The 22744-nt window shown below is 42.6% G+C and overlaps 3 protein-coding genes across 8 annotated transcripts in view; 1 reads left to right on the plus strand and 2 right to left on the minus strand.

Moving 5' to 3' along the window:
* TBP (TATA-box binding protein) overlaps positions 1-1047 on the plus strand; it is a 30450-nt gene extending 29403 nt beyond the window's left edge. For all 4 annotated transcript variants that reach the window (XM_048843938.2, XM_075126894.1, XM_048843939.2 and 1 more), the window contains one exon: positions 177-1047. In XM_048843938.2, coding sequence (XP_048699895.1) covers positions 177-256 — 80 coding nt within the window. In that variant the 3' untranslated portion in view covers positions 257-1047. The remainder of the gene's footprint in view (positions 1-176) is intronic.
* A 2733-nt stretch (positions 1048-3780) lies between these two features.
* PDCD2 (programmed cell death 2) lies at positions 3781-20136 on the minus strand. Of its 2 annotated transcripts, none has more exons than XM_048843936.2 (6): positions 19506-20136; positions 18870-19112; positions 15707-15868; positions 8896-9011; positions 6811-6927; positions 3781-4133 (listed from the first exon to the last, which is right to left on the minus strand). In XM_048843936.2, exons 1-6 carry the CDS (start codon positions 20122-20124, stop codon positions 3972-3974), a joined length of 1419 nt encoding a protein of 472 aa, XP_048699893.2. In that variant the 5' UTR covers positions 20125-20136; the 3' UTR covers positions 3781-3971. The 2 variants fall into 2 exon arrangements, with proteins under 2 accessions (XP_048699893.2, XP_048699894.2); XM_048843937.2 differs by having other exon boundaries at positions 18870-19105; positions 19506-19915.
* Positions 20137-21455: 1319 nt separating this feature from the next.
* Positions 21456-22744, minus strand: part of GNPAT (glyceronephosphate O-acyltransferase) — a 38671-nt gene continuing 37382 nt past the window's right edge. For both annotated transcript variants that reach the window (XM_048843935.2, XM_048843934.2), the window contains exons 15-16: positions 22473-22534; positions 21456-22206 (exon numbers count right to left, since the gene is read on the minus strand). In XM_048843935.2, the coding sequence (XP_048699892.2) occupies positions 22163-22206; positions 22473-22534 (106 nt within the window). In that variant the 3' untranslated portion in view covers positions 21456-22162. The remainder of the gene's footprint in view (positions 22207-22472; positions 22535-22744) is intronic.

The raw sequence follows: 22744 nt of genomic DNA on the forward strand, positions 1-22744 counted from the left end.
AAGCCAACAAAAATTGCAAATCTAAAGCAATCCCAATAGTGTAGGGAAACAGGGAAGAGATAGTGTAAGTGTGATTGGAAGCTGCCTCATCTGTACAGTATCTGGATCATAACTAATTGTGAAATATAAGTATGTTATAACTGTCACAATGTACTTTCTAATTTTTTTGTTTCTAGGTGCTAAAGTCAGAGCAGAAATTTATGAAGCATTTGAAAATATATATCCAATTTTAAAGGGATTCAGAAAGACAACGTAACAGTTTTTACATACTTTCAAAGAAATTTTTGGGGTACATTTTAAAAGGTATGGAGTATGGCACAGTAGTAACAAGAGATGGACTTTCAGTTACAAACTGCAACACCAAGACTCAGTGTTTTCCAGTTAGTGCCTACTTCCCTGATACTCATGGGAAACTATTATTTTTATGGATTATGTCTACTGAGTTACGGTGAATTGCTTTATTGAGCTGTTCTTGGAGCACCTCTTCCAAGTTTTATTTATATTTTAGCTTTTGATTGATTTTAATGTCAATGGTTTTAGGCACCCACAAATATTGGTAAGTTGGTTTGAGACAAATGCAACCATGCCACCCCAAATGTGTAAACCACTTCAATTGCTGTAAGTTTTATCTTTTTCATAAATGTTTTTATAATCTTACTTCTAAAGTTACTTTTAAGTTTTTTGTTCTCCATTTGTAGATTTTTTTTTTTTTGGTGCCAGACATTCCCTCTTTCCAGGGTTCAGCAGGACAGAATAAATTTATTAATGAAAATGGCTAGCTGTATATATTTTTTTTGGGGGGGGGGGAGGGGGGAGGGGGGAAACAAATGTCATGTTTTTTCAGCTCTATATGTACATTAATACTGTTTATAAAACTCTATGGGAAGACCCTTAATGACTTTTAAAAAGTAACCCTGCTTGACCTTTGCTGCTGTTAATGTGGTAAGTGCATGCTGTAGAAATATGTAATGTACTGAATACTTGAGTCTCTTTTATATGACTTTCTTAATAACATGCCAGTATTAAAGCAGTGCATTTGCCATGTGATTTTTGACCCTATTTTCTCAAAATAGTGATCCTCCCAATCTGGTTTGGTTATAAGCAGTTGGGTATTTTAGACATCAGTATTAACATTCTGATTTCACTGGGGTTCTTGAATATCTTTACTTTTACAGTATCTTCTCTTCTGCTTGGTGTTATTCAAGACTTCTAGTATGAAGTTCTGTTTCATCTGAATGACAAGTAGTGATTTGTGCAGATCAAATATATAGCTAATGTTTTGCTGAAAATGTGAATTGAAATCTTTAAGTGGTGGTGGTGGTAAAGATATTCTGCTATTTTGAGAATAGTGGACAACCAACCCTTAAGTGACATGCACTATTTTAAGATGAGTTTCAGTAGCGCGATGGACTTGTAATTCCTAACTGCTACATCTCCTTCAGTGGATGCTGAAGACAGAACTTGAGCTGCATCCTTTGGGAACTACAGGCCTGAGAATAGCAGACAAAGCCACAGTAAGTAAACCTGAATGGATTTACATTCAAAGGGAATGTCAGAACATTTGGTTAAAGTGACAAATGTTTTGACCTGACTAAAGCAAGGGCTAGAGACTTCAGGGATGCTACAGCTTCTTTAGCAGTAGTAGCATTCCTGAATCCTCTGTGTGGCTAATCGTTTACTTCTGCAGAGCTTTTAAAGAACTGTTGGGCCATACTTGCAGGATGGCAGACTATCTTTTTCAGCCACTGCTTCCAGGACTCCTGAGTAAGAATAGAGAGGTTATTTTACCTTTGTATTTGGCACTGATGTGACTGCTGCTGGAATACAGTGTCTAATTCTGGTGCAATTCAAGAAGGATGTTGACAAATTGGAGAGGGTTCAGAAGGGAGCCCTGAGAATTATTAGAGGATTAGAAAACATGCCTTAGTGATAGACCCAAGGAGCTCAATCTGTTTAACTTAACAAAGAGAAGGTTAAGGGGTGATTTGATTACAGGTTGTAAGTACCTACCTGGGCAACAAATATTTAAGAAAGGTATAACATTGTCCAATGGTTGCAATTTGAAGCTAGCCAACTTCAGCCTGGAAATAAGGTGTAAAGTTTTAATGATGAGTAATTTATCATTGTGGTGGATTCTTCACTGACCATTTTGAAAATCAACACTGGATAGGAAAGATCTGACATGTTCTCCAGGAGGTCAGACTCCCTACATGATCACAGTGGTCCCATCTGGCCTTGGAATCTGTTTGTGAAACTAGGTCAGGAAGATTTCTTTTATGAAAATTGCCTAATGGATGTCAAACATTTAAGCCAGGGAGCTTTGGTAGGATTGCAAGGTTGCTGGTGAAATTGTACCAGAACTTGAAGTTTCTAAACACTAGTATGTTGTAAAGTAACTGACCAAATATCTTACCCTGTTCAAACACTTTTTCTGGACACCAGAACTGGACTCTAGTTGTACTTCACTGGGAACGCTCTGAATGATTCAGCTCTAGTCATTGATTTGTGGGTGGGCTGGTTATCAAGTAGTAAGTGTTGATGTGGTAGCAATATCCACCTCTTCAAGAGGAGGATTAGGTAGCCATTTGTTTAGTTTTAAGCCCCACGGGTGTGTACTATGCTATCATGAAATTAGTCTCAATAACTTGTAGACATAAAAGTATAATTCCATATGACACATCAATTTTTAAATAAAGCTGGGGGTAGGACAGGATTGTACACAAGACAGAAGTAAATATGAAACTGATACCTCTTGTGTATATGGGTGCTATTTTCAAGGGGACACCTCTTTCTATGAGCCAAGGTACTGTAGAGGGGAATTTGTTCTGAGATATTAATATACCAAGACAACCTGACAGTTAATTACTTCCAGCAGAGAACTAACATGTGTGGTGGGATTCAGTTTCTTTTAAATAACCACCTGAACTGGGGGAAACTACATTTGCATAGCACCATTAAGCACTCTCAAAAAAAAATATCAGATAATCTTTTTAAAGCTACTGTAACATGTAGAATAAATGTGTCAATTTACTTTGACAGCAAATTCAATAATTAAGCTACCCACTGCTGTGGAGTGTCTTCACAGCAATGGAATATTTCTGGATTTGGTGTAAAAATAGGCAAAGAGGAATCTAACTGCCAGAGCTAAAACACTGACCTAGTGATACCACTTCATATAGCTGGAAGCCCCATTAACTTATTTAATATTTTTGAAAAACTGTACAAACCAACATGTGCCATGCAGTTTGCAAGAGGTTCACTTCCACAATGCTATGCACAGATTGTAACCGTTGGGCAGGGACTAAGTTTCCCACACCCCTGTTCAACCAACTGGACTATATCCCCTGCAGCAAGAACTGCAAAACATTGAGAGGTCAAGAAGCACCAGTAATTAAAGTAAATGCACACTAAGTACATTAACTCAACTGGCAGGTCACAAAGTAAATCATGCAGTAGGTGATCGGGTTTCAGATCAACCACAGTCAGCATTTTAACAATGGAGATAAGCAGACACATCACTGACTTAAAGGAAACAATGTCTGAACGAGCCTGAAATTGAGTATAACAGACAAGTTACTGAATCTAGGCACACTAGAAGTGTTTGAGTGAAACTAAAGATTACTTTTTAAAAAAATGTTAAGAGAAACAATTGCATGGGAAAGTGAAACTTTCAACCATGTAGTTTCACTGTCCAAGCTGAAGTAAAAGCTAAAAACAATGAGCAGAAAAACTTAAATGCTCAAGCTCATGTACTGGCACACAAAAAAAATTTCAACCGAGTCTGTTTTAATGACTTACCTTTAATGTGTATATTGTAATTAAATGATAACCGATACAACTCTGGGCTAGTTCCTCAGTATGAAATATTAGTTCATTTACCTTTTTTTCCTTCTTGCAATGTGTAACACTTCAGTACATGTGTATAAACTCAATTCATTTCTTTACAGAAACTAACAATAGATTTATAGTAGTTAAGTCGAGTTTGCGGGAATGTCCTGCTTCCAGATGAACTCCTCCATATATCCATTTGCTTGGTTACAGTTTTCAGCACATGTGTAGACTACTAGTGTTCCCCAGTCAATACTTTCTCCTAGGCTATCAGCCTTCAGGTGGTTCAGGAGCTGAGGCATAACCTTAGGAACACAAGACATGATTTGTCATTAGAATGCATAATGTAGAATATGGCTGTCTATTCCACTCAATGTTTTAATCAAAGGATGTTATCCCACCCAGAAAAGGTAATAGCTGCAATAAATAGAATCAAATTATTTCAGTAACTGAAAAGAAAAACCGCTGACAAACAAAAATAAATTCATTAAGACAGGTCAAGAACATGGCTCTGGCTATTTTGTTTTGGAGTGGGAGAAGAGATATGGTGAGTGATGCACTGTTTGAAATGCTACCTCCAGTAGAAGTATAAATCAATTTTAAATAAAAATGTCTTTGTTTGCTAACCTGGGTGGTTCTCTTGCGTTATTTGTTATCTTTCTTTTGTTTCACAAGGCCTCCACTACTACATGTCAACACACACCTCTCGGGGATGGTCTAGATATACCTAATCCTTTAATTCTGAGGGAGCAGGAGGGGTGAGGGTGGAGGGATGCACTAAATTACCTCTTAAAGTCCCTTCCAGCCCTACTTTTCTGTGATTAATAGATTTCCCATCTTTGAGTGGTTTCTGGTGCAAGAGTGCCACCTTTTAGTCTGAGGATGGAAAAACCATGATCAAGCTATTACAGATGCATAAGGAGACATAATTAACTAGAACATCCATTGATATTTTATAATTAGAGCAGGTCAAATTTTCAAAAGGAATTATTTTGTTGGGAAATGTTGATTCAATAATCAAAACATTCATAGATATTTAGGTCAGAAGGGACCATTATGATCATCTAGTCTGACCTGCACAAGGTAGGCCACAGAATTTCACCCACCACTCCTGCAAAAAACCTCACACCTATGTCTGTGCTATTGAAGTCCTCACATCATAGTTTAAAGACTTCAAGGAGCATTCCACTGCAATGTTCTGATTTGGTCAAAAATTTTGATGGAAGTCAGGCAGGGTACTCTGCCTGCTTTGTGGGAAACTCAGACTCCTAAGCACCTCACCAGGCAGGCTGCAGCAGAGCTGAGACTGGAAATGTTCAACAACAAAAACAACCCATTTTGGTTCTTCCAAAAAAGTGTTGCCTTTTTTTAGTTTATTTGGTTTAGTTTGGAAGGGTTTTAAAGCCACTCTTATACCAAAATAAGCATGTCCACACAGGGAGTTATACATGTACAGTAGTTTCTGCTTATGAGCAACCCCTTTATTGCCAGCAAAAAGTTGCTGTTATCCAACAGTTGCTGAGAAGCAGAAAGAAGGTTTGGGAGGCAGGAGCCAGAGAAGGAAGTGCCAGGACATACCTTCCTCAGGGTAGGGCAGCAGCAGGGAGGGGAAGCTGCAGCACAAATGTCAGGGCCTTGAAGCTGAACAGTCGCTCTCCACAGGTCGCAGTTTGGCATTTCCTCGTGCACAGCCCGCTGCGGGCAGTGAGGTATCGTACAGCTCCAGAATGCAGGCTGCAACCTCTCTCCCAGCTACTGCTCTGCCCACCCCCCCGTGTCTGTGCAGGCAGGTATGCCAGGCTGCAGCCCCAGAAGGAAGCGCTGAGACAGACTAGCACCGGACACAGGCAGGCCTGTCCCAGCACTTATCTTCCCTGGCTACAGGCAGGGCCTTTCTTAAAAACAAAACAAACAAACAAAAAGTTGCTACCAAGCAGCACACCATTGCTAATAACTGAATTTCATTAACAGTGATACGAACGGAAAGGGATTGATTCCCCGCAATATGTTGCCACTAACCGGAAGTTGCAGGATTGCTTTTAAGTGGAATCTACTATACAATTACACTAATCTAACTGGTAAAACTTTGTAGAGAAGTCCCTAAGGGACTGTAGAGAAGTAAAGTATAATATAGACAGAATTAATGTAATGATGTGAGCTGGTGAAATGAAAGGACTTTCCACTTCCATCCTGCAGGCAACCTGTTCACTTATGATTTCTTCAGAATGTTTACCAAGTGACACTGTTTTAAATGGAATGTCAAGTTTCTTATCTTGTATATTAAAGATTTTGATAAAAAAACAGTTGTACTCAGTGAACAACATTGTGTATTTCAGTACCAGGAAAGACTGTTTTTCATTCCAGCATTCCCTCACATTTGGGTTCTACCACTGCTGACAGGAAGAGATTTTCCCGAACAGCTGACTGGGCACATCAGCTGCAATGAAACCTAACACCAGATTCCCCTTTCCCTCAGTTTGTCAGCAATGTGGCAGAACACTTCCTCACACAAACTCTCCCCTCTTCCACAAGGAAGGCTGGGGGAGCACAAGCTGTTTGAACTTCATGGTGAAGGCGGCCATAACTGAAGTCTAGTAGTCCACATTAGAACATTTTTCTCTTTAAACAATACAGTAGTGTCAGAAACAAATTCTGAAAGAGTCCCCCTTCACCCATTACTTTTTTCCATAGAATTCCACGTTTAGAAGACGTTCATCTGACCCTCAACTGGATAGAAAAAGTACTATTTTGTTGGCTGCAAACAGATCGGAAGGAAAAAAGGGCGATTTACTGCGTGATAAAATCTCGTAAGAAAGGACTGTTAAACTTGTAATTGAGGCTTCTACACTTTAGCACAGCTATCCTGTGAATTGAAATATAACTCCTTTCGTTCTAGCCATACGCAAATACTTCTATTTCAGACTTAAAATAGGTTTTTAATTATACACCAAAAATACCATATCTGTGGACCAATTCACATACTTGGAATTCAAACATCCTTTGGGCACCACATGAACAATTTGGGATATCTTTCATCTGAGGAATGTTTTCACCTGAGATCCATACGGGGCCTTCTCCTCCTCGACAGTATCTGAGAATCTGAAATTGAATAGAAGTATTAAGTAACTGACAGTCTTTTCAGTTATATAATTAATAATCAACCACAGATAGCTATGTTTAAATGGACATTGATCAAGGTTGTTTCTTCCCCACTAAAACTTCTTAGCAAAGTCCATTGTAATTGGGTATGGGTTTTCTTAAATAAAACAAACAAACAAAGAGAGTCTTTTATTTAGTTTGACTACTTGAGGAAACAAAATGCCAGAATTTCCCCACCTCATCTAGCATCAGTCCAGCAATAACAGCAATATTTTGTATTCCATAACAGATCATCTCAGAAGTCCTATAACAATAATTTTAGACTCAAAACTTCGGTTTGGGAGCAGGGGAAGTAGACTAATTCATCCAAGGTAACATATGAAATCTGTATCAGGTACCAGAAAAGAACCCAGGTCTCCCAATTCACAGTTCTGTCTCTAACAACAAGACCCCCCCCCGACTCTCATGCTTGAGTGATAGTGATCCAGTTTTACCTTGTAATTTCAACACTGGTTAGAAGGAAAAAAGAGAAAACAGGAAGGGAACCTGCAGGTGAAGGGGAAAAAAGTGATGACGCCACTCTGCTTGTGTCATAAATATAAAGGGAAGGGTAAACCCCTTTGAAATCCCTCCTGGCCAGGGGAAAGCTCCTCTCACCTGTAAAGGGTTAAGAAGCTAAAGGCAACCTCACTGGCACCTGACCAAAATGACCAATGAGGAGACAAGATACTTTCAAAAACTGGGAGGAGGGAGAGAAACAAAGGGTCTGTGGGTCTGTCTATAGTCTGTCTTTGTCGGGGATAGACCAGGAATGGAGTCTTAGAACTTTTAGTAAGTAATCTAGCTAGGTACGTGTTAGATTATGATTTCTTTAAATGGCTGAGAAAAGAACTGTGCTGAATAGAATAACTATTTCTGTCTGTGTATCTTTTTTGTAACTTAAGGTTTTGCCTAGAGGGGTTCTCTATGTTTTGAATCTAATTAGCCTGTAAGGTATCTACCATCCTGATTTTACAGGGGGGATTTCTTTATTTCTATTTACTTCTATTTTTATTAAAAGTCTTCTTGTAAGAAAACTGAATGCTTTTTCATTGTTCTCAGATCCAAGGGTTTGGGTCTGTGGTCACCTATGCAAATTGGTGAGGCTTTTTATCCAACATTTCCCAGGAAAGGGGGGGTGCAAGTGTTGGGAGGATTGTTCATTGTTCTTAAGATCCAAGGGTCTGGGTCTGTAGTCACCTAGGCAAATTGGTAAGGCTTTTTACCAAACCTTGTCCAGGAAGTGGGGTGCAAGGTTTTGGGAAGTATTTTGGGGGGAAAGACGCGTCCAAACAGTTCTTCCCCAGTAACCAGTATTAGTTTGGTGGTGGTAGCGGCCAATCCAAGGACAAAGGGTGGAATATTTTGTACCTTGGGGAAGTTTTGACCTAAGCTGGCAAAGATAAGCTTAGGAGGTTTTTCATGCAGGTCCCCACATCTGTACCCTAGAGTTCAGAGTGGGGGAGGAACCTTGACAGCTTGCTTTCTCCCTTTCCACAGAAGGGCAGCAGATCGCCCTCTCCCTGTGGCTCCCAGCTCCACTCAACCCTCCCACCTTAGCTAAATTTCTGCTTGCCTTGGTTAAGTAGATTTTTCCAAGCCCTAGATGAGTATCTTAATTTGCCAAGCTTTAACAAAACTGGTCTAAGTACAACAAAGGCTGGCTCCTTGCGGTAATATCAGGCATCTTGTATCTGGGGACTTTTATTCTATATTGGTGGACATGTGGACTGGATGATCTAGTGAAATTTCTCTCTCTCTTTGACCTCAATTATTTAAGATATTTGTGCTAAAGAAGCACAATTTATAGAAACACAATCAGGATGCTATGTAAGCATCAAGGCTGCAATATATGCTTTAAAAATAAAGCAGGCATCCATCTTTTGACCATTAGGTGATTAGTATTTTAAAAGATACTTTTCTTTTTACCTGTTCTGGCTCCGCAGCTATTCGATTTTTAAACTTTTGGAAAATCTTGTCTTCTCGAGTCTCATATTTTGCCATTGCCTCCAATACCTCCTCATCTAGTGACTCAAAACCTTCACCTAAGGGAAAAAAGACAACACAGGTTAACACAATATGGCCAAAGTTAAAGCTTACAATATAATGTCTCTACCATCCTCTAAAATCAGTTCAAGCATCCAATGTTCAGGAAAGCAAACTGCTACATCAGAGAGAAGCTTCAGCCTGTTTGGAAAGCCAACAGATTTAGCCAGTTGTGTGACCGATTAGTTCTGTACTATTTTAAGCATACATTTCAAGATTAGAGCATTGGAGAGAAGTATGCAAGGAAGACAGGCAGAATTCATCTAGGAAAGTGTGTCTGAAACATGGAGCACAAACCTGATGTACTTTCTGAATTTGACACTAAAAAAAGACCAATGAAGTATGCACATGTGGAAATCAGTAAATTCACAACTTTAAAAATTTAACAATGGAAAAGACCTATGTGTTCGCATCCCTTATACAATGCTCACCACCCATGCTCAGTGTGGTTGTATCATCCTGTATCTTTAATAAGCCCCAGCCACAAAGTTTTAGACAATGTTAAATCACAAATTTAAAAATGGGTAGCATTGTGTCTTATCACAAACTTCAAACCATGCTATATCTGAAGTCCAGTCCAGTCAAGTGGGTATAGTTTCACATGATTCACTCACCCTTCATGGTAAGGATCTAGGGTTTCCTGTTTTTCATTCAGCGTTAAGGATACTCCTGGGGGAATTCTACACCAACAAATTAAAAATTCTACACGATGTTTTAAAATTCTGTAAAATGCTGCATATTCTATTTGCTAAAATAACACTATGTAATCACACCAGTTTCAATTATTTTAGTAATTTATTTCAAAATACTTGTCAGCCACTATGTCTGTAATAATATAGACAAAAATTCCCCCCCCCAGGAGTAGAGCGTTAAAGAAAGGCCTATGACTTGCGAACCAGCTGAGCAGCGAACAGCAGAGCAGCTAACAAAAAGGAGTTTGCCTGGGATCTGCCTGAGAGGAGGTACGCTAAGGGCTGCATTAAGGAGGCTGTGTTGGTGAGTATCTGAGTGTTTGTTGTGAGGACAGTGTGACTGTGTGCTGTGTGCTTGATTGGTTGTTTGAAAAGGGCGGGAACTGGGTGTGCTTTGTTCCAGGTGAGCCTTAAGTGGGCCTACTGCATAAAAAGCCGGTCAGTTGCAAACCAGCTGAGCAGCGAACAGCAGAGCAGCTAACAAAAGGAGTTTGCCTGGGGAGAGCCCACTGAGGCTTACATCTTGCCGGATTCTCTGAGTAATTACAACAACTCCTGAGGAAGCTCGTAGAAGGAAGGTAATATGGATGGGGGATGTTCAGCTGTTGTGACCTGCACTGGATGTGCTATGTTTGTCTTTGTTCCACAGGACAGATGCAACTTTGTCCGTACAAAGTGCAAGCTGGTCTCCATACTGGAAGAGAAGGTTCAAGGTCTGGAGCAACAGGTATTGACCCTGCATTGCATAAGAGAAACTGAAGATTTCCTGGACAGATGTCAGGATAGGCTTCTATGGGCACAAGGTTCTGAAGATTCAGAGCAGGCTGCACATCGGGGACAGAAGGATGATGAAGAAATTTGGCATCATGTGACCTCCAGAAGAAAAAAGGGGAACGTCCATGTACCAGCAGGGCAGACAGGTAAGTAACCGTTTTCATGTTCTCTCCACAGGTACTAATGCGGAGAGTGGACCAGATGATACGTCTGAGGGAAGGGAGCAGAAGGAGACTCCGCTGATTGGAAGGCATGGGATGCACCGTCCTAGGGTTGGGGGTTCCACGACCAACACTCCCAAGGGAAGGAGGCGGGTGATGGTGGTCGGGGACTCTCTCCTCAGGGGGACTGAGTCATCTATCTCCCTCCCCGACCGGGAAAACCGAGAAGTCTACTGCTTGCCAGGAGCTAAGATTCATGATGTGACGGAGAGACTGCCGAGACTCATCAAGCCCTCAGATCGCTACCCCTTCCTGCTTCTTCACGTGGGCACCAATGATACTGCCAAGAATGACCTTGAGCGGATCACTGCAGACTACATGGCTCTGGGAAGAAGGATAAAGGAGTTTAAGGCGCAAGTGGTGTTCTCGTCCATCCTCCCCATGGAAGGAAAAGGCCTGGATAGAGACCGTCGAATCGTGGAAGTCAACAAATGGCTACGCAGGTGGTGTCGGAGAGAAGGCTTTGGATTCTTTGACCATAGGATGGTGTTCCAAGAAGGAATGCTAGGCAGAGACGGGCTCCACCTAACGAAGAGAGGGAAGAGCATCTTCGCAAGCAGGCTGGCTAACCTAGTGAGGAGGGCTTTAAACTAGGTTCACCGGGGGAAGGAGACCAAAGCCCTGAGGTAAGTGGGGAAGTGGGAGACCGGGAGGAGGCACGAGCAGGAGCACGTGAGAAGGGAGGGCTCCTGCCTCATACTGAGAAAGAGGGGCGATCAGCAGGTTACCTCAAGTGCCTATATACAAATGCACGAAGCCTGGGAAACAAGCAGGGAGAACTGGAAGTCCTGGCACAGTCAAGGAATTATGATGTGATTGGAATAACAGAGACTTGGTGGAATAACTCACATGACTGGAGTACTGTCATGGATGGATATAAGCTGTTCAGGAAGGACAGGCAGGGCAGAAAAGGTGGGGAAGTTGCACTGTATGTAAGAGAGCAGTATGACTGCTCAGAGCTCAAGTATGAAACTGCAGAAAAACCTGAGTCTCTGGATTAAGTTTAGAAGCGTGAGCAACAAGGGTGATGTCGTGGTGGGAGTCTACTATAGACCACCAGACCAGGGGGATGAGGTGGACGAGGCTTTCTTCCAGCAACTCGCAGAAGTTACTAGATCGCACGCCCTGGTTCTCATGGGAGACTTCAGTCACCGTGATATCTGCTGAGAGAGCAATACAGTGGTGCACAGGCAATCCAGGAAGTTTTTGGAAAATGTAGGGGACAATTTCCTGGTGCAAGTGCTGGAGGAACCAACTAGGGGCAGAGCTCTTCTTGACCTGCTGCTCACAAACCAGGAAGAATTAGTAGGGAAAGCAAAAGTGGATGGGAACCTGGGAGGCAGTGACCATGAAATGGTTGAGTTCAGGATCCTAACACAAGGAAGAAAGGAGAGCAGCAGAATACAGACCCTGGACTTCAGAAAAGCAGACTTTGACTCCCTCAGGGAACTGATGGGCAAGATCCCCTGGGAGAATAACATGAGGGGGAAAGGAGTCCAGGAGAGCTGGCTGTATTTTAAAGAATCCTTATTGAGGTTACAGGGACAAACCATCCCGATGTGTAGAAAGAATAGTAAATATGGCAGGCGACCAGCTTGGCTTAACAGTGAAATCCTTGCTGCTCTTAAATGCAAAAAAGAAGCTTACAAGAAGTGGAAGATTGGACAAATGACCAGGGATGAGTATAAAGATATTGCTCGGGCTTGCAGGAGTGAAATCAGGAAGGCCAAATCACACCTGGAGTTGCAGCTAGCAAGAGATGTTAAGAGTAACAAGAAGGGTTTCTTCAGGTATGTTAGCAACAAGAAGAAAGTCAAGGAAAGTGTGGGCCCCTTACTGAATGAGGGAGGCAACCTAGTGACAGAGGATGTGGAAAAAACTAACGTACTCAATGCTTTTTTTGCCTCTGTCTTCACGAACAAGGTCAGCTCCCAGACTACTGCACTGGGCAGCACAGTATGGGGAGAAGGTGACCAGCCCTCTGTGGAGAAAGAAGTGGTTCGGGACTATTTAGAAAAGCTGGACAAGCACAAGTCCATGGGGCCGGATGCGCTGCATCCGAGAGTGCTAAAGGAGTTGGCGGATGTGACTGCAGAGCCATTGGCCATTATCTTTGAAAACTCATGGCAATCGGGGGAGGTCCCAGATGACTAGAAAAAGGCTAATGTAGTGCCCATCTTTAAAAAAGGGAAGGAGGAGGATCCTTGGAACTACAGGCCAGTCAGCCTCACCTCAGACCCTGGAAAAATCACGGAGCAGGTCCTCAAGGAATCAATTCTGAAGCACTCAGAGGAGAGGAAAGTGATCAGGAAAAGTCAGCATGGATTCACCAAGGGCAAGTCATGCCTGACTAATCTAATTCCTTCTATGATGAGATAACTGGCTCTGTGGATGAAGGGAAAGCAGTGGACATGTTGTTCCTTGACTTTAGCAAAGCTTTTGACACAGTTTCCCACAGTATTCTTGCCAGCAAGTTAAAGAAGTATGGGCTGGATGAATGGACTATAAAGTGGATAGAAAGCTGGCTAGATTGTCGGGCTCAACGGGTAGTGATCAATGGCTCCATGTCTAGTTGGCAGCCGCTATCAAGTGGCGTGCCCCAGGGGTCGGTCCTGGGGCCGGTTTTGTTCAATATCTTCATAAATGATCTGGAGGATGGTGTGGATTGCACCTTCAGCAAGTTTGCAGATGACACTAAACTGAGAGGAGTGGTAGATACGCTGGAGGGTAGGGATAGGATACAGAGGGACCTAGACAAATTGGAGGATTGGGCCAAAAGAAATCTGATGAGGTTCAACAAGGACAAGTGCAGAGTCCTGCACTTAGGACGGAAGAATCCAATGTACGGCTACAGACTAGGGACCGAATGGCTCGGCAGCAGTTCTGCAGAAAAGGACCTAGGGGTTACAGTGGACGAGAAGTTGGATATGAGTCAACAGTGTGCCCTTGTTGCCAAGAAGGCCAATGGCATTTTGGGATGTATAAATAGGGGCACTGCCAGCAGATCGAGGGATGTGATCGTTCCCCTCTACTCCAGATGAGGCCTCACCAATGTCGAATACTGTGTCCACTTTTGGGCCCCACTCTACAAGAAGGACGTGGAAAAATTGGAAAGAGTCCAGTGGAGGGCAACAAAAATGATTAGGGGACTGGAACACATGACTTATGAGGAGAGGCTGAGGGAACTGGGATTGTTTAGTCTTCAGAAGAGAAGAATGAGGGGGGATTTGATAGCTGCTTTCAACTACCTGAAAGGGGGTTCCAAAGAGGATGGCTCTAGACTGTTCTCCGTGGTAGCAGATGACAGAACAAGGAGTAATGGTCTCAAGTTGCAATGGGGGAAATTTAGGTTGGATATTAGGAAAAACTTTTTCACGAGGAGGGTGGTGAAACACTGGAATGCATTACCTAGGGAGGTGGTAGAATCTCCTTCCTTAGATATTTTTAAGGTCAGGCTTGACAAAGCCCTGGCTGGGATGATTTAGTTGGGGATTGGTCCTGCTTGGAGCAGGGGGTTGGACTAGATGACCTCCTGAGGTCCCTTCCAACTCTGATAGTCTATGATTCTATGACAACACAGTTCCTGTTTCTCTGCTCCGTAGCCCCCCCAGCCCAGATACTTGCACTACCTCCTCCCCTAGAGCCCAGCCACAGCCTGCTCCCCTCTCCCGCAACAGCCCAGACACTCGCACCCCCTAAGCCCCAGAGCCTAGTTGCAGCGTGCCCCCCCAGGCCACACGCTCAGACGTACCCCCTACTCTCCCAGAGCCCAGGGACCTAGAGGGAGAAACAGCCTGATCCTGGGCTTGTCTGGAGTTTCCTGCATGCCGCCTCCTTCCTTTAGCGCATGCAGAAAACTGTAGCTGCCCAGACCCCTCCAGCTTGCTTCAGTATTGAGCAATAACCCTCCCCCGGCTCCCGGTTGTGGGGTTTTTAACTTATTTCACTGTTCATAAGCACACCGGGGGGGGGGGAGGGGGGGGTGCGTGGCGCTACCGCCAGCAGGGCTCCCCCCCATTCCTGCTAAAAGCCCAGGGGATGAGGAAGCACCAGCACTAGAGGGGTTAAGCCCCCCCCCGCAGTGCTTTCAGGGTTGTACACAGGTGCCCATGGGGCAGGGACACATGCCCACCTGGCACATAGGGTGTTTTCTTACCCAGAGACACTTGGGGGGCAAAAAGTTGCTCCTCCTCCATGGTTTTGTGCAGATTATTTTTGTTTTCGGAGAAAGAAAAATATTTGTTGGGATGTGGCAAAACCTGTATATAAAAACTTCCTTTTCACAAAAAACCCCAAACAAACCAAAAACCCTTCCAGCTTTGTCCCCTTCTCCCCCCCACCGCACTCTTTTATTTGTGAGCTGGCCTCTGCTGGATCCAGCGACCCCTAGTGGTGGCCAGCAGCTCAGCAGCCCATTTCCATGCGGGACCAAAAAAAGGAAATTCTGCGCAGAACATTAATTTCTGCACATACGCTGCATTGTGCAGTGGTGCAGCATTCCCCCAGGAGCATATAGAGAGTTAGCAAACCCATTTTCAAAACAGGTTAAAGCTTTCTTTTAGCACAGGCCAGATTTTAGGTACAGCTGGGTAAGTATTTTAACAGCTACTAACTACAAGTTGTCTCCAAAAGTAAACCTAGAGACTAAGAAAAGTCTTCAAGAAATCCCCCTACCAAACCTGAACACTGGCACCATGCTAAGAATCTAGTCACTAGTTACCCCATTAGCATGCTTTCAATAAAATTTAAAAATGGTAATTTAAATGAATCATATATACTTTTACATGCGTCATAAATGACATGCACATGGTGATGAACTGTAGTTAACAGAAGCAGTAGCTACAGTGGGTTTTTTCCATTTGCCTCAATGATGATTTGTAGACTAATCCTTTGTAATATGTAGTTTATGGTTAACACATGATTTAAAATCACTGAATATTTCAATTTGTGAAGCAACACACAATGCATATAGAAAACTCTCTCTTGGAAGCCCATTTTATTTCTTACTTGCACTGCCTGCAGCCTCCAATTCTTCATGTTTCTCTAAGTCCTTTTGTGTATCTGCATCTGTTTGACTGTCACCAGGAGTTTCCATTTCCTCAGATTCTATTACAATTTCATACTCTGGAAAAAGGAACTTGTGATCTGGAATTGCAGTGTCCAATTGAGCTGCAACACACAAGAGAACTACTGTTTTTATCATTTCACTGCTTTATGCTATATTTCACGTTCTCTCCTGCTTAAAACTGCACAGTCAAGGTTGGCAAGGCAAATATGATTATTTATATAGTGTTAGTGCCTTGAGGCTCCAATCAGGATTGAGGCCCCACAGTGCTAAGCACTGCACAAATGAGTAAAACAAGAACAGTCCCCCCCAATAAAATAAATCACTGTTCAGGAGTAATGACAAGATGCAACAGGTAGATGAAGAGACAGATTGGGGGTATGATGGACTGGAACACAAAATATAGAGAGTCAACACAGACATGTTTGCCTAAGTAAGTTGTCTTAGTGGTCAAAGTATGAAAACATTCTTTCACTTTACAGTGATTTGTTCTAGTAGTTTATTTTTTAAAATATCAGTTATCTGGGCTAAGAGAGCAGAAGTAGATTTATTAAAAAACAGATAGCACATTGCAGAGATCTGTAAAATTAAAAGTCTTCCTTCTGACTGGTGTACTCACATGATGCAAGCACACAACACCTAATACTTCTCCAATAAATGCTTATTTGTTGTGAGTAGGACACAGGAAAAAATGCAGGCATGCCACTGTGTGCACCAGAGCCCACATAACTAAGAGGACCACAGTAAATGATGAGAAGACGAAAGAACATATTCAATAAAAATGATATGAAATATATAAGAAATCTACTCTCTGCAGCATTCAGTTCTTGTGTCACTTTAACTACCCACAAACAAGAACTTACGAGAAAAGCATACAAGTAGGGGAAGAGTACAAAAGAAAATGTACCAAGTGCACCAATACCTGCTAGCACATTTTCTGTCTACTAACTTTGACAGTATCCCTTTAAGAATCAACTTTAGATGTTCCTTTACACTTTTTAATTAAAACACCTTAAAAATGAACTGCAAAGGGGAAAAAAAAGTTTTTGGCCATTTTGTTATTTATGACATGAAGGCTAGAAAGCTGTCATTGAGACTGGCGGTTTTTTACTTTAGGAATATAAAAAAAAAAAAACTTATAATCCTTGTTTTCACTAAAAAACTCTGGATATGGATTGGGACTTTGTAGCCCTTAGTTGAAAGATGATGGCGTTCAATCTTTAATTGAAAAAATCTTTTCTCCCAAGTGTCTGAGTTAGATAGGAGTTATATATATTTCCTATGTATATATTTTTTTAAACGGTCAATAAAAGAAGCCAATCTTCCTCAGTTGCTTTTCTGGATTACATAAATTTACTGATTTTCAGGAGAGGCAAAGTAGACAAGATCTTAATTTCTTAAGTGTAAATCTAGCAATAGAAGAACTTCTGGAAAAAATCTGCAGCAAGGGAGATTTAGGTCAGATGTTAGGAAAAACTTTCTAACTATAAGGGTAGTTAAGGTCTGGAATAGGCTTCCAAAGGAGGCTGTGGAACCCCCTTCATTGGAGGTTTTTAAGAACATGTTGAACAAACGCGTATCAGAGATGGTCTAGGGTTACTTGGTCCTACCTCAGCTCAGGGGGCTGGACTTGACCTGTCGAGTTCCCTTCCAGCCCTACATTTCTAGGATTCTATTCATGCCTTCTTTATAAGTCATAAAGCAGCACTTATTTTCTTTCCTTTGCAAGTCATTAAACCACCAACCAAGACATTTTGATGAGTTGAAAAAAGTTTAGTTTTTGTTTTTTCTGCAACAATAATACTGACTTCTTGAACAGTTCTATATTATTTTGGTTGCAGTACCCTATTTTGCATATTTTCTTTAACAAATGGTACAATTTATGCAAGGCCAAGCAAGTTAAAAATAAATCTTTAGCTGAATTTGTTAGTCTTTGTTTGCAGTATTGTTGTTTATCGTTTTGTCATACCCTATATCATTTATTACAATTAAAACGAACCAATTCAGATAAGCCATGCTCTATTGTTACACCCAGGTTTCACAAAGCTCCCTTTCCACATTACAAATTACCTGCTTATAACTGCAAGGATTATTCTGGACCACCAACCATGCCCACAGGTCACCTTGCAAAGCAAATATAACAATATCTATGGCCAAATATAAGATTCCTCACTACATACTAGGTTATATAATGTGTTTATTTATTAGCAACAAAACAATCTTAATATTTAACAGGGACTTTGGGGACTTCCTTGTTTATCTTGATTATATTTGGTTGGGGAAATTGTGACACTTCATCCTTGTTCTGTACCCAAATACCAGGAACATTTCAAGAAGTGAAATAACAGGATATTTAGTAAGCCAAAAATATTGTTCTGCATTTCTTTCCCCAAAAAGGGTTATTCAACGGTCTAATGAACCAAACTAAACTAGGCCTATATCCAAACTGATTATGCACTTGCTTATATAGATTACTAACTACTGTTATATATATATTATATAGACCTGATTCATTAAATACACTTAGGCCCTTTCCATTTTATAAGAGGTAAGTTCATTTGACTCTCTCATCTCCTTACATTAACAATCACTTCCCAACATGGTTAATGCAGTTCTATTTTGGACCACAGAAGGAACTTAACCCTTGGGTTTTAACCATGAATCAATCATGTTGAAGCCACAGACACCCCATCTGTGGGGTGGTTGAAGTTGTCCTACAAATAGAATCAAAACTTAGTATTCTCTTTAAAACAATACAGTCTTTGATTTTCCGAACTGTTTGCAGAGATTTATGGCATAATAAAGATGTGGACATGATCTTCTAGTCAATTTAGAAGGAAATACAGATTAGTGTTATTTCTCCCGTGCAATGTACTGTGTCTAGCAAAAAGAACAAGAACAATGGTCGACTCTTCCCCTGCTAGATTATTAAGATTGTAAGTAATTCTTGTTGGACTTGCATCATACTTTTGTTCTATACTGCACTACATCTTGAGAAGTTCTCTTCAAAATATAAACGGCAAAGAAGAAAACAAGCAGCAGCAGCATTGCATTATCTTCCAGACAGAATCTTCCCAGGTTTATTTTAAATTCCACTTAACTCACCTGACTGCACACAAGATAGTTTGTGTCCCAATTTCCAATCGACAGTCTGATGATCTTTACTACAGTAATGGGCCCTGTGACATTTGGAACATGTCTTTGGCCCTAAACAGCCACAGACTCTACATAGATGAGCTCCACATTGAAGCTGCAGGCTCATAGGGGGATGCCCTTCCGGAGGGGGCGTTTCAGGTGGCGGATCATAGGAATAGGTGTCATTCTTCCTAGGAAGCTGGTTCCTAAAAACTTAAAAGAAACACAGGAGTGAAGGGACCAAATGCCATTTGTCCAAAGAGCAGCAGCATGGGGCACTTCCAAAAACCTGCCAGTGATGGTTTGGGTTTTTATTTTTTGCACGTAGGAAACCCATCCACGGGCCAGGCCCACCCCCACCGGTGTTAGGCGCTGTACAAAGGCAGCACAGACGTTGCCCCAGAGAGTTTACACATCACTGGGGGGCCGAGGGGGGGAAGTCCACCTGTGGAGGGAGAGGTAGGGCGGGAAGGAGGCGCCCCGCGTGGAGGGAAGGTGGGTGCCGCGCGGAGCGGGAGGGGTAGGGCCCCCCTGACAGGTCTCAGCCCGGGGGGGGGGGCGGCTCTCAGCGGTGGCGCGGAGCGGGACGGGGGGCGGGTCTCTCACCTCGCAGCGGGCCCTGGGCCCCGGGCCGGTAGCAGGCGGGCCCGCGGCAGCAGAACACGAAGAGGCCGCGGTGGAAGGCGTCGGGGCGGCCGGGGAGCGGCGCGTAGAGCTGCAGCAGGAAGGCGCAGGGCCGCCCGCAGCGCCCGCAGCGCAGCTCGGCGGGGCCCGGCAGCCCGGACTCGCCCAGCCACGCCGGCCGCCCCCCCACCTTGCTGGGGAACTGGGCGCTGCGCAGGCGCCACGGGGCCGCCTCCTCCGCGAACCCCAGCTCCACGCGCGAGCCCATCCCCGCGGCACAACACGCGTGCACCGGAAGTGGACACTGCCACAAGTCGTCCGACCGGCTCCCGTACCGGAAGTGCGCGCTGCCGAAACGCGTCCCCCCGGGCTCCCATACCGGAAGTGCGAGCTGTTGCAATGAGCCCGGACCCCTGTCAAGCTCCGGAAGCGCGGGCCGCGGCAGACTTGCTCCATCGTGTCCAGCTGGCCGAGGGAGGCTCGGGGGGAAGCTCGTGTTGTTTCTTTGCTCCCCTGTCAGACCCGGTCGCGGAGCCGCCTCTGCGCCCTCTAGGGCCGGGGCCGGGGCCCTGCCCATATTCCAGCCCATGGAAACCATCATCAAACCAAGCCGTGCCCCAGGAAGGAGGGGGGAGGGGTGGTGGTTGTTGCCACCAGGCCCAGAGCCTGGCAGGGGAGGGCTGATTTGAGGGAGAGTTGAAGAAAAAGGTTTAGAACCCCTGTTCCTGTAGTTTTCAGAGAGTAGCAGCCGTGTTAGGCTGTATTGGCAAAAAGAAAAGGAGGACTGGAGACACCTTAGAGCCTAACCAATTTATTGGAGCATAAGCTTAGTGAGCTGCAGGTCACGAAAGCTTATGCTCAAATAAACTGGTTAGTCTCTAAGGTGCCACAAGTCCTCCTTTTCTTGTTCCTATAGTAACTTCCATGTACACATCCTACCCCTTTTACACATTAGTTACCGGCTACATACGTGGGTGTTTATGCGGTTAGTTTTACATTTACCGTGTTCTTCATTTAAAAACCCACCTCTTACACTACAGGCTCAACTCCCCCCAGTGACATGCAGTTAACTCAAGGCTAGCAGTCAGCTGATGATGCACAACACCTGTAGCAGAGGAAATTTTACATAAAGATATAGTAAAGCTCACTACACACACACACAAACACTCAAAAGTTAGGAAATGCCAGAATTAAGGTGGCTAGTGCCTCCCCCCCCCCCCTAATTTGAGTGTTTGTGCAGCATTAATGTTCTGAGGTGGGGGTAGGTGTAATTTCCTAGGATGTTAAAAAAATATATTTGATCATCCATCATATTGTCACCCCGAATGGTCATCAGCTGGGTTGGAACCCACTGAGCTAATGGAGTGTTGTCATACCCTCTGTGGACCTAGAGAGGGATACAACGTTTTAGCAGTGAGTTGCACAGATGTTTACTGACAGAAGACTTAGGATCTTGGTTACATTCCAGGTTTTTTGTCCCAATCTACTCCCCTACTCCTGGTCCACCTCTTGTCCCGTCTGAATTCAAATAAGGCACCTTCCTCCTTTACACTGCCAGGCCCAGTAAGGAAAAGAAATCTCCATCCTTTCCACTCTGGTGCCTAGACCCAGAACCAATGTGGCCCAGAGCAGCCCAGAACTAAAACTGCAGAGAAAGTTCTGCTTAGCTCTGGCTGCAGCATGCACAGAATGTTTAGGGAACTTAGCTAAGAAACTGTAGCAAGTCTGTATTGAGCATGTATGAACCCCCCCCCCCCCCCCCCAAAAAAAAAAAACAAAACTTAAAACTAAGCAAAATTTAGGCAGATTTTCATGGGACAGCAAGACACATCCCTGATACAAGTACCACCTTCACAGGTGGTAGTGGTACCAGAATATACATACCTATTTATACAGTATACACACAGATCACACGGTAGTTGAGAAGGGCAATAACACTGACAAAATGCGTTTATAAAACCTCATTCACAAAGAAACAACAAGGCATTGCACAATAACTATTGATGTAAATATTTTAACAATTGAAAACAGCACAAACTGCTTTAAACTCAGTTTTAAATGCTAAGGCAGATTTTGTGCAGAAGCTAAATACTTAGTAGTTCCAGCTGCACATAAAATAAATACAAAAAAGTGATAAGATAGAAGCAGAATTTTGGCAGTTACAGGACATTTATTCTATGAAAGAAGACCTCAATGGCAATATCATAGATATGACAACCAGCAACATTTTTGTCTAAATATTATGTTTAATGTTAAGTCTTTAGTTCTCAGTTACAGTTTCACATTGATGAAATAACCTATTTGAAACAAAACATTTCCTTGTAACAAAACTACAAAAGTATTTAAAGTAGATGTTTCTGTGCATTTTTTCCTTAAATATGTATCCAAAAAGATGTTTACATTTAGTTTAAAAAGGAACACAGTAAACATCAGTGCTGACAAAGTTCAGTACTGGTAATGAAAATATTCCAATTGAACATCCTTTGCCCGCCATCTAGTATAATACATATGAAAATTCCCAAATGGAAAAGGCAAGGTTTATACTTCTGTACCTATCCATACTCCAGTTGAGTACTTGTCAGTGTTCCTTGCGGATTATAGTGCACACGGTCAAGTAATTCAAAGCCTTTTGATTAATATTAAAGTCTTGAGGTCACAAGTTTCCTTATGGGTATCTGAGAATCTAAGGATGAAAGAAAAGCACATACATTGATTAGAAGTCTACCTTCAATGCCAAGCTGGAGTTTATCATGCAAGCAAGAACATTTTAAAAACTGCTTATTTTTCATTCAGCTCTCACATTGGTATCGCATTACAACATATGCAGTAAAAAAAACTAGACATAATGTGACTTTCAATGGGAATTAGGTATCTAACGGTTCTTTGTGACTTTGAAAGTCTCCCCATAAATACATGTTTAATTAGTATACCAATAAGAAATACACTTACCAAACATTTCTGCTGTTTTACTGAGTGCCTCTTTGTTTACAGTGTAAGTAAATCCATTGGTCCTAGATATGGAGAAAAAAACACAGTAATAGGCTGTTATTCTTTTGGGATGGAAAAATGAATATTTAAGAAAAGGATACTACTTCAAGTTATCTGGAGCAAATAATATTTTCGTTATTCTTCCTCCATCAATTTTACCCACATAATCAACTTTGAAAGATCTGCTGACATCACAGATGCTCTTTGAAAAAGCCATACTACAGAGGGATAGA

Source organism: Caretta caretta, chromosome 3 (genome assembly GCF_965140235.1).
Source record: "Caretta caretta isolate rCarCar2 chromosome 3, rCarCar1.hap1, whole genome shotgun sequence".
Lineage (NCBI taxonomy): Eukaryota > Metazoa > Chordata > Testudines > Cheloniidae > Caretta > Caretta caretta.